The 13578-nt window shown below is 36.6% G+C and overlaps 2 protein-coding genes across 2 annotated transcripts in view; one reads left to right on the top strand and one right to left on the bottom strand.

Annotated features, from left to right (window-relative positions):
• IGFBP7 (insulin like growth factor binding protein 7) overlaps positions 1 to 1022 on the top strand; it is a 70397-nt gene extending 69375 nt beyond the window's left edge. The window contains exon 5 of the mRNA XM_054566787.1: positions 885 to 1022. Coding sequence (XP_054422762.1) covers positions 885 to 904 — 20 coding nt within the window. The 3' untranslated portion in view covers positions 905 to 1022. The remainder of the gene's footprint in view (positions 1 to 884) is intronic.
• Positions 1023 to 1195: 173 nt separating this feature from the next.
• POLR2B (RNA polymerase II subunit B) overlaps positions 1196 to 13578 on the bottom strand; it is a 38359-nt gene continuing 25976 nt past the window's right edge. Inside the window, exons 17-25 of the mRNA XM_054566784.1 lie at positions 9172 to 9268; positions 8060 to 8154; positions 6753 to 7003; positions 6582 to 6671; positions 6213 to 6320; positions 5220 to 5333; positions 4645 to 4805; positions 1821 to 2016; positions 1196 to 1334 (exon numbers count right to left, since the gene is read on the bottom strand). Of these exons, the coding sequence (XP_054422759.1) occupies positions 1245 to 1334; positions 1821 to 2016; positions 4645 to 4805; positions 5220 to 5333; positions 6213 to 6320; positions 6582 to 6671; positions 6753 to 7003; positions 8060 to 8154; positions 9172 to 9268 (1202 nt within the window). The 3' untranslated portion in view covers positions 1196 to 1244. The remainder of the gene's footprint in view (positions 1335 to 1820; positions 2017 to 4644; positions 4806 to 5219; positions 5334 to 6212; positions 6321 to 6581; positions 6672 to 6752; positions 7004 to 8059; positions 8155 to 9171; positions 9269 to 13578) is intronic.

Raw genomic sequence — 13578 nt, 5'->3', positions numbered from 1 at the left:
CAAGTTATTTGTGAAAATGAAAAATGTCTTATTTTACAGAAAAGAAACATAGACTTTTTGGCCAATCCAGCATTTCCTGTAACTTTCTATCTGCATGGCACTTTTTCTTGGTGTTGTGATTATTATATTAAACTCCGATGTAAAAGGCCAATAATTGTGGGTCCTTCACCTTGAGCCTTTATAAAAGACAGAGAGTACATTGTCAAGTGTCCAAATCTGTTCTGCCTCTATCCACTCCACTGTCAAAAGCTTCCTTGTAAGCACCCATCCTGGAGGTGTCAGAATAATGCTACTTTACATTTATAGTATATAATTCTATTAGGATGATGCCTCGATTGGCTTTCCCTTAAGCCAAATATAAGAACAAAATTTCCGGTCAGTATTTGTCAAACCATTCCTGTGTGTGGATCACTCAGCTGTGATATGAAAGGAAGAAATATCAAGTAAAGATGGTTCATCTGATTCTCTTCAGCCACGATGTGTAAAGCCAGGAGATGAAACAAAGAGAGCAATAGCAGAGAGTCGTATGTTTGAGCCTCAGCTCTGCCAGTAATTATTCCACTTTAAATTTTCGTTGAGAGCTGGATGACAAAGGAAAGTTCTTAGCCTCTCTGGATCTCAGCATGCTCGTTTGTGAAATGTGCTCTGCCAGCTCTGTAAGGTCCATTCTCACACATAGACCAATACGATAAAATCGCCTTCCACACCTACAATCGTATAGTTCAAATTGCAAAGAGCACTCCTCCATGTCATTTGTACAGCTGCATATCCTTTATCCCCACATTTTAACAGCATTTATTTGGGAAAACTAAACTACCTAAAAATAAGAAAGTCAACTATGTGCATACATGTAACTAATTTTTATATCTTCTTTTTTTAAACAGGTGAAGGTGCCAAGCTATAAACCTGAAGAATGTATTAGTCTGCACAGCTAAAAGTAGTCATGGATAACTACACCACCTGTTCTTGCCTAATAATCAGTTTCTTTTCATCCAGTCCACTAACACCTTACTTACATTCACTGGTTTTATATAGTGAAATACAAAATAAAGAAAACACATCCAGACTATCTACAAAAATTTATTATGTATTTACAGAAGAAAAGCATGCATATCATCAAACAAAACAAATAAAATGCTTTTTCTCACAATGTAGCACATATTTATTATTTTTTAAAGCCACTTCATAAAAACAAGACACAAAAGATAGTTAAAAGTATTTTGTTGTGGATCTTTTAAAAGACACTAAACACTCATCATTCTAGGTGCAATACTCATAGACATAAGCTCCTGAAATAATAGTTTGCACGCATAAGGCATTCGCACCAAAGAAATCTGAAAGAAAAAGAAAAAGAAGTAATTAGCAAAGCTGTACTGAAATGAGCCTAATGCCCCACCCCAGAAAGAGGTAAAGACGTTGGTACTGGAGGTGCTGAGTAAATGTAGGCTGATAACACTCATCCTCCTAAGTTGGCCTTCAGTGGTCCTTTCTCTTAATAGGCTTTATTATTTCACCCTTTCTGCTGGAACATTTATATTCAAGCTTCTTAAGTAATAGATTTTTTTAAAACTCACTTTTTAAAATTCCTTGTATAAGGCCTTTTCCAAAAGGTGAACAGCTTAGAGACATTACTACAGTAAGATTTAAACAGATTTTTACAAAAATCTAATTTTGTTTTCTTCACTAGGTATCTAATAGACATGTGCTATTCAAAATTATGAAAATGCCAATCTGCTCCCCCACACTAAATCTGCCTGGATGATTATACCAACACAGTTACATCCTAAACAGATTCAACTGCCAAGAAAGTCTATACACACCTGGGTTTTATTTCGACAGCCCCTGCATTCATATGTATGGGTCCTGGTGTTAGCGATCGCCATTATTCCGCAAAGATTGCAAACATGAACTTGATATGGATCTGATGCCTCAAACAATCTTTCCCTTAAAAACTGCGCTGCCCCGTGGGCAATCTGACAATCTCGTTCCATTTCTCCAAAACGCAGGCCACCGTCACTGTTAAGGGAAAAACAACAGATTATTTTGTATTTTTCTATGACAACACCACCTTGACTAATGGCAAAGGTAAAGAAGGATATTAGTAAAGGAGATCTAGACTCTAATTTGTATACCCTGGCATTCTCTCTACATGGTGGGGAGGGGAGAGGTCTACTAACTATATGATGTACATTAGAAGGTCCCCAAATAGAGTAAACACATTAGACCCTCAAGTACAGCATATAATTTTCCTCATAAAATACAATGAAATACAGAGTAGAGTCTCAAGCTAATTTAACTTACTAGAATTCAACTCTATACTCAAAAATGAGTAACCAAATTTGATCTAAATAAAGTAGCTTCTCCATGAATGAGTCTCCCAGGCAATCAATCCTGCGATAATAAATGCATGCTGGCAAAAGTGGTGGGAAGAACATGTGAATAGTAACAAATTTCCCCAGAATGGAAGTGAAATAAAACATACTGTTCAGATAGCCAGACAGGTGAATGGTGAGGGCTTTCTTAACATTCTTAATATACAAAAACATAAAATCAGCTGAGTTTCTAATGTTATTACCAAAAAAAATAAACCAATGGTCAACTATGAAGGATGCCAGACAACCAATTCACGAACTAATAAATAAAGGCAAACAATCAAGCATATATCTGCATTGACTGTATGAACTATGTCATCAGGTAACCAGTTGATGAAACCACGTTTCTCTTCTATGAAAGTATTCTAGCTGATAAATGAAAAAGGAATAATAAAATTAGAATCTCATCAGTTTGCAATCCCTATCTAATTAAGTGCTTTAGGTAATGATCATTAATTAATAGCTGCTAAAATCAAGAACAGACAACCAGATCCTGGAAGTATACAATCACCTATGAAGCATCCCTGAACACAATCCCATCATCTCATCAAGCCTCTGGATCTAACTAGCAAACCACAAGAAAAACAGGAACACACAGCCCAGGAATGCGAAGATCCAGACTGCAAAGGAATGCAATCTAGACAGCAAAATCCAGACTGGGAGAGACCCTCCAAGATCAACAACTCAGTTTCTTCGACAAATAAATTGCAAGGAAAAACAAGTTGGAGAGCAGCCCATAGATTCAAAAAACTTAAGGGAAGTATCAACTGCAAAGCATGAACCTTATCTGTATCCTGATTAAAACTAATAAACCTTTTTAAAAATTATGCAATGAATAGGGAAATTTGAATACTGCATATTTAGTAATATTGAGGAGCTACCATGGTTAGTTTTTTGCTGTTTTTAAATGTTCTAATCTTTTAAAGAAAAGGTTCTCTATGGACCCCATGAAGGTGAACACTATTTTTTATAGTAATACTAACAACACATGTGCTTCTTTCACTCTGCTGACATTTGCACTGATGGTTGCAAAAGTAACTGAATAAAAAATGCTGGCATCTGAATGCAAATCGAGGCAGTGGAACCAAACTTTAGTAGCAGTCATATATTCTACTATGAGTGAAGGAAGGATAAAAGCCAGTTTTACTTAAGAATGTCAGTAATGAAGCAGTAAAAATGATTAGTTTTATTAAAACCTGACCCTTGAATATACATCTTTTTAATATCCTATGACAAAATGGGAAGTTCTCATAAAAGTACTTATGTTGAATACTGAATAGGATGGTCTTAAAGAAAAAGCACTTGATCTAGTCACTTTGACCATGGAATATCTTTTCTACTTGAAAAAAATTGCTGACTCCAATCATGTTAATTCACCAATGTTAACAACAATTATGTTAATTCAGCCTTAGATATTTGGCAGAATTTTTTCTGAAAAGGAACAATGTAAGCCTTTTACTTCAAGGAAACTACCTAATTTTAAGTATGTTAAGTATTTGTTGAAAATTATTAAAAATGTGAGTTTTCAATCAAAAATTAGGATTGAAGAAACCTCTATCCAACTCTATGGGCTTGATACTTTCCAACACTTGAAGACTTTTCTGATGACCTCAGTGGTGATATTCACAAATGTGAATTTTTCCAGTATAATGAACTATGTCAACATTTAAAAATCTGTAACTCAGTGAACCAGTATTTTCCAAATGACCAATTATGATGCTACAAGATCATGCTTGTGTAAAAGATACATTCGAAGTGCAAAACAGGTCAATACATTTTAATATAATAAATATAAAAATTAACAATATGGTTTCAGACTCTACATTACAATTAACCTTTAAGAAACTAAAACTTGTCACTTTGGTGCAACATCTAAAGAAATATATCCATAATCACCTGAAAAGGTTATTAAAATATTTTTCCCTTTTCCAATCACATATCTATCTACATGAGGTCAACTATCCTCAAATACTTAAATATACATACCATTCATAAACAAAAGCTCTTTGGGGTCCTGGAATCAAGATATTTGAGAACCACTCTTCTATAAATATTTGATGAAATATTTACCGAAGAAATTGTATGTCTGGACTACACTTAAAAATAATCAGCTGTTGGTGGTAACGCCATGAGCTGATAATCACTGAAGTGGATGGCAAGGCCGTGGGGGTTTCATTACACCATCATCTCTATTTCTGTATGTGTTTGACATTTTTCATAAAAGAAAAAAAGCTAATTAATAATAACAATAACAATGGTGCCGCTCTCTTACCGGGATCTACCCTCCATGGGTTGTCTATTAAGAATCTGAATAGGTCCCCTAGCGCGAGAATGAATCTTGTCGTCCACCATATGCTTCAAACGCTGGTAATAAGTGGGGCCAATGAAAATTTGTGATGTGATTTTTCTACCAGTGAATCCGTTGTACAGGACCTGAAACAGATTTTGAAGCGCAGACTTAAAAATAGTAAAGTTTAAATAATATATGTGCATATATGATTCTATTTCTATAAAAAATCAAAACAGACAAAACTAATCTATACTGTTAAAAGTCAAAAAAGTGGTTGCCTTGGAGTGGGGGAAGGGAGTTCCTAAAGGGGGACACAAGAGAGGGCACCTAGGCCGAAAAGAGTTCTTGTGATTTCATTTTCAGGATCTGGAGCCAGGCACAGAGGTGCGTTCTGTGAAAATTCACCAAGCTCTATATTGGTACTTTATGTACATATTTGAAACATATGTTATACTTCAATGAAAGACTTAATTTTTTAAGAATGAAACTACACACATACAAAAAAGAATACACATAACAAATGTAAGCAACACTGGTAAACGTAAGAGCAAGCATACCTCATTTCCTCTGAGATGGTAGCCGTAATCAGATAAAAGGTTAGAAATTTTCTGCACGTTCACAGCATCATTAAATGGAGTGGCATCACCAATTTCACCCTTGTTAGCTGAAACCTTTTAAAAAAAAGTAGTCTTTAAAATGATGCTTCCTTCTATCTCCCCTTAGAAATCTGTATCAAAAATATATTCAATTAAAAAATCCTTTCTAGAAAAGATTTTGAACTTAAAAATATCTGTTATGAAAAGGTATAATATTGTAAAGTTCAATTATAAACAGTATTTATAACTAATTATTAATACAGTATTTATAACTAATTTACCTAAAAAATAAAAAATTATAACCCTTTAAATAGGAAGCTATCCATGGGAACACTTACAAAAAAAGGGACTCCCAAACACTTCTTATGGCTCAAGAAAAATAACATTTTAATTCCCTAAAACAAAGTCATCTAACTGTGGGGCTGCAGCCCTTCTACCTTAAGGAAACACTTAAAAATAGAAAACCTCCACTGGAAAAATGCACACACAACCAGTAACACAGCTATAAAATTAAGATGACAATGAATTAACCACCAAAGAATTAACTCTTTATCTATAGAAAAGAACCAGTCAAAAGGATAACCATACATATACATATACAGAGGTGGGCAACAGCAGGTTCACAGCTGTGAGTACACAAAACAGAGTTTATTCTTGTATTATTATTTACTGATTGTAATTATTTCCCATATGAACAACTGTAAATCTACTTTTGCCCACCACTGGATATGTACAGGTTGGATGCGGTAAGTTTTATAAAAGTTGTGACTTAGCCATAACTGAAAATTTTGGGGGGGAAAAAAAAGGGTATAATCATAACCAATTTAGAGGCAAGAAAGTAAGTTATCATACTAGCTTTTTCCAAAGTACCTTGGCTCTAACATGGGAGAAATCACCTATCATTTTGGAAGGAACATCAGTTTGGAACCCATATTGTTAAAGAAAATCGCTTACCTTCCCTTGAAGACATTCAATCAAGTGACCAATAGTCATACGAGAGGGGATGGCATGGGGATTTATGATGATATCAGGGGTGATACCTTCACAGGTAAAGGGCATATCCTATGAAGAAATTTTTTAAAAGAAACTTAAGTCTCTCAGCTATAGAACTAGAAATGATCCCCACTTATCTGAATTTTTCTATGTCCTTAATTCTGTTCTATATAGTATGTTCATACACTTATTCAACACTAAAATTAAAAGTCAAGCCTTTACCACCTTGGGACTCTTTTAAGTTAAAGCAACTTTTGATCTAATATAATGTTCAACAAAACTGGGTTAGGAGTGTTGGAGACTGAAAAAAAAAAAAAAAACCCAACTTACCTCTTGTCTATATTGAATACCACAAGTACCCTTTTGACCATGTCGACTGGCAAATTTGTCTCCAATCTGTGGAATTCTAACAGAGCGTACCTGAATTCATATAAAAAATAAGTTAGATAAGTCAATTCCGTTTATTTTCTATAAATAATGATATGACAAAGCTATACTCACCCTTATTTTACAAAATTTATATCCTTCCTGGTTGAGAGTGACCATAACCTGATCCACAATGCCTGTCTCACTAGTTCTGAGAAAAGTGCTACAGTCTCTCTTGGTATAGCGTCTATTAGTGCTCTCCAATTCATCTTCATTTTCAGGCAAGGTGACTGTTTTGCCTATAATAACATCATCTCCTGATACACGAACCCCAGGAGCTATCAAGCCATCATCATCCAGCTTGTCATAAATGGCATGCCTCATACCTACGAGGAAAGAGATGTGGAATTCCCTGAAATGATGCTATCACATAGAAAAGTATTTAAGATATCACAGAGTCCCCCCATAAAGATGAAAAACCAAATACATAAATCAATTCCAAGTCAGAGAAGTTCACAGGAATCTCTTAACACAACATGACCATACGTGTAGCAATTATATAATGTCCTTACTCCAAATATTACAAATTACTCTGAACTCTGTAAAAAGCACTGGACTGAGCACTGGAAAATCAGATTCCCCACGTGCTGTGTGACTCTGGATAAGTGTGTTGCCACCTTCTGATCTCTGTCTTACATGAGAAAATATCTATGCCCTCTACACACATCCGCCTACAGAAATTCTGAACTTCATCTTATGTAATCTTAAGTCTACTAGACAGAAATTCACCACTACATAGAGCCAGCCCAGGAAACAAAGAAATAGGAAGATGCCTAGGGAACAAAACACATTTTACCTCATGCCATACTATTAGAAGTCAAAATTGAGACAGAGATACCCTGTTTCCCTGGGACATTCCATCTATACTACTGTACACATATTTTCTAAGTGTCTAATAAAATAATAGTAACTAGAAAATAAGTTTGAGTTTTTGAAAGATATAAAAAATGTTAGGTATCCTCTCCTTTATTTGCTACATGTATACAAATACTGTGACTAGACAAATATGGCCACACCACAATGTGAAGAAGGAAGGGCGTCCCAGGCAAATGCATGAACTGAGGGACAGGATATACACCGCACAAGTGAAAATGAAGCCGAGGCGCCTCCTGTGAAATCATACCTCTCTGATTTGCAAATACCCTCCTCAAAGCAGAATCTACCAGGAGAGAGGAACTTGTACCAAGCGTATTCCTAGGTACAAACACTTTCGGTAAACACATATTTTTTTTAAAATATGAGCTCCAAGAATGACATAACACATTATCTCTCACATGGCAAAAAAGGGGGGTGGGCATTGGAACAAAACCTAGAAACATTCATTAGGAAAACCATGGTAAGTTAGTAATGAATTCCATAATCTAAATGCTATTATCACTTACCCTGACATGTTTCACGTGTAGGCTTCTCAAAAACTTCTTCTTGATCAAATCCTTTTTTAGACTCCTGTTCTTTGTATGATCGATAGAAAACAGACCTAAAATACACATGGTTCTGAAGGTAATTTCTCTTTTCCTCTGGTAAAAGGTTAGAATATACCAATGATTTTTATTGACTTGATATTTGAGAAATAATTTAAATCATGAATTTAGGGTAAGAGTTAACTGTGTTAAGGGTCAAAATCAAATCCTACATGAAATTACATGGGCCACACATGTAACATTTGACCCATAACCTTAACACAACTGGAACTGTATGTGAGAACAGGAAAGACCTAACATCACTGAGTCCAACCTCCTCCCCAAAATAAGAATCCTTCCATTATTACCCTCAGAGATGGTCACCCAGGGTCTGTTCCAATAGTTCAAGTGAGAAGTTTGTGATACACTAAGCTGTATGTGTAATGTCCACCCTCTGGTCCTGGTGCTAGCCTCTGAAACTACACACACACACAAAAATCCATCCTCTTCTAAATTCCCAATTTTTCAACCAGTCACCATAAGCCAAAGATTTGAAATTGTTTGTTAATAAATAGCATAATAGAAAAGAAGAATTAAAGCACATTATAACTTTAACAGTTATCTGTGGGTCCTAAGATCAGAGAGTTATTTTTATTTCTTAGATGTTTCTATATTATCTAAATGCAAACACATATCTGCTTACAAAAAAAGGGGGTGGGGCTCAAAATATTAGCATCTGAAAATCCTGAGATACAGGAAACAGTGTCTGCAGTGGTTCCTGACCATCAACCAGGCCTTCTGCTTTCGGGAGCGAGGCACTGATTTCACCACACAGAACTCTACACAGGCATCCATACAATAGCATGTGCCTGCCAGAGAGCCACACGCTTCATGAATGGAGGCAAAAGATTAAATATCTTTTTAATCTTTTAAAATTTCTCTGTTGTCGGATCAGAATTTCTCCGAGTCTGACCTTCAAAACCACCAAAAAGTTTGAACACACGTAAGTCAAACCTATTTGTAGAGAATTTTTTTGATTAACATATTAATATTTCCACCATATCTGTGTTCAACCACTTTTATAAATAGCTGACCTGAAAAAGCCTCGATCTACAGCAGAACGATTCATGATAACAGAATCCTCTTGATTGTATCCAGTGTATGATGCAATGGCCACAATTGAGTTGATACCTGCGGTGTATTGAAGAGTGTATATTAAAGCGTCATCTGGGAAACAAAGAAAAATTGCCCCTTTCTTTTACATCAATTTCATTTCACTCAATTTGCCACAGATGTTTTCACCATGGCAACTGTCAAAGCCTACTCCTCCTGGAATAGCAATCTGGGAGGCAACTACTCAGATGGCTTAACGTTTAATACAAGCAAATCCTAAAAGCAGTCATTCCCAAAGTATCCTTTCATATAATTAGTGATTATATATACAAGTTACCTCAGATTTATAAAGTACCTCCCCAAACCAAGTTTCATGATTCTCATAGTGTGTCATAAACAAGCATGTATCATTGTTATTCTCATTATCAGAAAGACATAATTAACTGACTTATCCATGATCCCAAAGTTAAAAAGCAATAGGGTGATTTCTGATTTTAGGTCTGAACCTGGTACTGCCTCTTCCCAGCCCTGCTCTGTTCCTAGATCCTCTCTATGCCACCAAAAAGATGATATTGTATCCTCGCCACCACAATATTACTTAGTTGCTCCAGACCTCCCCATCAAAACTACTTTTGATGAGACTGTAAAAAAAAAATACCAAGTATTCAAGAAGGAAAAACAGCTGAAAACATACTAGATTACAATGTAAGAAATGATTATTGAATGTGAGTGCAGTTTCAGTGAACATAATTCACATATTTGTGAATCATCAGATTTTTCCAAATATTAAAATATATTACACTCTAAAATTATAGTTAATAAAATATCTTGATTTAATTATTTCAAATGTGGAATAAAATCTATGACTACAGTACATAAAGGAACCAAAATCTGGATAACTGAATGTCTTGGTTATCTGAATTCTGAATAAATCTTCTCTATTTGCTTCTTTAAAGCAAAATTCAATTTTCAAAAAACAGCCCACCCTTCATAAAAAGACACACTGTTCATTTACTCCTTTGTGAATCCAGCAGGAATATAACAGTTTTAACAAGCGAGTGTAGGTAGGGGGCGGCCGCGCTGCTGGTCTGGGTCTGGGACACTCGGACACACTCCTCCAAGTCTCTAATTCCCACTAATTCCCACCCCAAAGTAGAAGGAGGTTTGGAGAAAGAGATGTATGCAAAGGGCAGGCCCTCCTCCCTGACAACTACATTTGCTCCTTCAAAGCTCTGGCTGCTGGACCACAAAAAGCTTCCACCAGCTGTTTTAAACATGCTGGCCCAAGGCAGCTGATTCCAGAGTTTGTTTTTAACCTGAATTCATTCCTAACATTTTAAAAAGAAAGTTCACACAAAAGCTTAGGTTTCAAACTTTTCTTGAAAAATATCATATCTGACATCACTGGGTCTGCATATACACATCAGAACCACAGCTGAACCTTAGGGGCTAAACTCAAGAGATAGGCAAACCTCTCTCCAGTCACCAACTACTCACCCACCAACTACTCACCAAACCAACCTAATCCTGCAAGAATATGAGATAGCAAGCCCCTTTAACAGATAACACTACATGCTTGTGCTAACTATAAACATGACTGCTCTCTAAGGATGAAGAACCATGAACAAGGCATTTGTTTTCCTGAACACCTTGATGGGTTACAGTATTTACACTGGGAGCAGAAAAAGCTAGAATGCTCCGCTTAGGGAGGAAGGAGAATGTGAAGTTCTCCAAGGGCAGGGCAGTGTCAGGGAAGCAGAGAACTTCCTGGGAAGGGCCACGATAAAGCCCCCAGAAGCAGGCAGTCAAGAAGAGATCAGAAAAATCAGATAGTCACTCTTCAGGTGTGCAATAAAAACTCCTCTAGAAATCTAAATGATTCCCTCTAAGAACTCTTCAGTAACATCCACACTGGTCATCATCCTTTTGTGTGTATTCTTTGGAAGAGCTAGGAGAATTTTAAGTTTCACAGTCAAGCAGCATGATACAGGATTTGGAGGGTGGAGGGACCTGAAAAGAATCGAGAATCTGCAGAAATCTCAGGGTCTCGGGAGACGTGATGTGATCCTAGGACCTGTGTGACATCTGAGAGACACGGAAGGGGAAGACCTCCGCAGCATGTCCTCCCCTTTCCATGGAGCACGGCTGGGGCCCCCTCTTCTCCAGGTTTGCAGCCTGTGGGTTCAATTGTCTTGGCCCTTGTGAGGCTTTTCAGCCTCTCGTGCGACAACCCCTGATCACCCACACATGCTACATCCACTACAGCCCAGGAGGCAACCTCCTCCACCCTGCAACCTTTACCCAAGGTAATTTGGCAGGTATGACAGATCAGGTGAATTTAGCTGAAAACAGGAAACTTCTTGTTTCCAATCTATTTCCTTAGCTTAAAAGTCCAAAATCAGGAAGCAATGTAGTGAAGAGGAAAGAACACAAGAAAGGGAGATGGGGGGAGGGGAGGTGAAGGCCTACATCTACTCAAAAAGGGAAAACATACACAAGAGTTTAAATTCTGGATTTATATATTTAAGTTAGGTAACTTTAGGCAATAACCCTTCTGATCCTGTCTCTACATGTATAAAACAGAAATGATATAACCACCACTATTACTAATCAACTAACATTTATTCCTCCCTTACTGCTAGGCACTAAGCCCTGACTTCTAAGTGGATTTAACCATTTACTCATCACGAAAGGTACTATTATCACTCCCATTTTGCAGGTGAAGAAACATCCCAAAGCTTTTATGAGGCTTAGAAATGACATGTAAAGCACCCTGGACAGTGTTTCAGGGCAACTAAATGCTCAGTAAATATTACTAACTTTGTTAAAAATATCTGTCCGCTCTAGGACAATATACATGTGAAATCATGTCAGCCAGGTTCAAAGCCTTCCTGCCACTTTGTCCTCACCCACTTCAAGCCTCAGCTCAGCACTGAGGAGGCTCAAAGCCTAGACCCACTCTAAGTCATGGTGAACTTTCGTCACAAGGACCTTTGCTCCCAGAAAAATGCCAATCAAGGCAACAGTACTCTATAAATACGAATGATACTATCCAAAAAGACATTCCTTAAGATAAGCTGATTATCCGTTGCCCTCGGTCAGCACTCAGAATTTAGCCAATGTGGCTGATGTGTTATACAGTGGCCAGGACCAATAATTCAACCAGGATGGTCAGGAGATTGGTTCCATCAATAGATTGAGCAAAGAAGAAAATATATTGAGGACAATGGGAGCCAGGCTTCTCACTGTCAGAGAATGCAGCTCTAAAATAAACACTATGGTGTGAACTCATGATTCTTTAATATACAGAGATATAAAAATAGAGACGAGGCTGTGTATGGGTATATACATATAAATTTTTTCCTAGTTCTTTCAACTGAGAGAACCCAGATGACATTCTAATAGCATAGAGCATACCTAGTAACTTGCCTGAAGTCTCCAAAAATGTCAAGGTTATGAGAGAAAAGACTAAGAAACTGTTCCAGATTAAGAAGACTCAAAGAGACATGCAACTAAATGCAATGCGCAGTCCTAAATTAGACCCTAGACCCAACAGGACATTCTGAGGATAACTGGCAAAATTTGAATTGGGGACTACTGACTAGATAGGTATCAATGTTGACCTTTTGATTTTGATGATTGTAGGATGGAGTTTTCCTTGTTTTTAAGGAACACACACTGAAGAATTAAAGAGTGATATGGCTTCATGTCTGCAACTTATTCTCAAATGGTTCAGAGAGAGAGAGAAAGGGATAAAATGAGGCAAATGTGGTAAAATATAAACTAGGATATCTGGATGAAGCGTACACAGGAGTTACCTGTACTAGTCTTAAAACTTTTAAGTTCGAAATAATCTCAAAGTAGTTTTTAAAACAGATAACATGATTAAGGCACAAAACAAAAACAGAACTGAAAGGCATGTAGTCTCTCACCACTTCCTATCAGTACCAAAGGAACATTATTTCAAATCCAATCCTTCAGTTATATTTCTTTTCTTCTCTAGCTATATAGAAACTACCATCTTTATGTTGAAGAAAACATAGCTCTGTAAACATAGCCCAAAGATATGAGTGTACTGTGGAAAACCTAACAGATTTTGTTTTTCTAGACAAGAGTAACCCTTTGTGGAGGACTTTAAAAATAAATCATTCTAACCTGTGAGAATCTGCTATCAAAATGTTAGATCCCTTATTATAGTTAATAATGTAAAGCCACTACTTACAAGGCACACTTTACTAAATAAATAACGTTACCCACAGTAAAAGCCAAAATTCTGTTAATAGTACAAGACGACAATTGTACCAAAGAACATGTTGTCTCCTTTTATATTCAATACTTTCATACCCTTTAGACTACTCTGCACCATTTTGCCTGTTGTCCAGTGTCCT

Source organism: Pteronotus mesoamericanus, unplaced genomic scaffold (assembly GCF_021234165.1).
Source record: "Pteronotus mesoamericanus isolate MK-2021 breed Mesoamerican mustached bat unplaced genomic scaffold, CSHL_Meso_final contig_180, whole genome shotgun sequence".
NCBI classification, from domain to species: Eukaryota; Metazoa; Chordata; class Mammalia; order Chiroptera; family Mormoopidae; genus Pteronotus; species Pteronotus mesoamericanus.
This window is presented reverse-complemented; position numbering and strand designations above follow the sequence as displayed.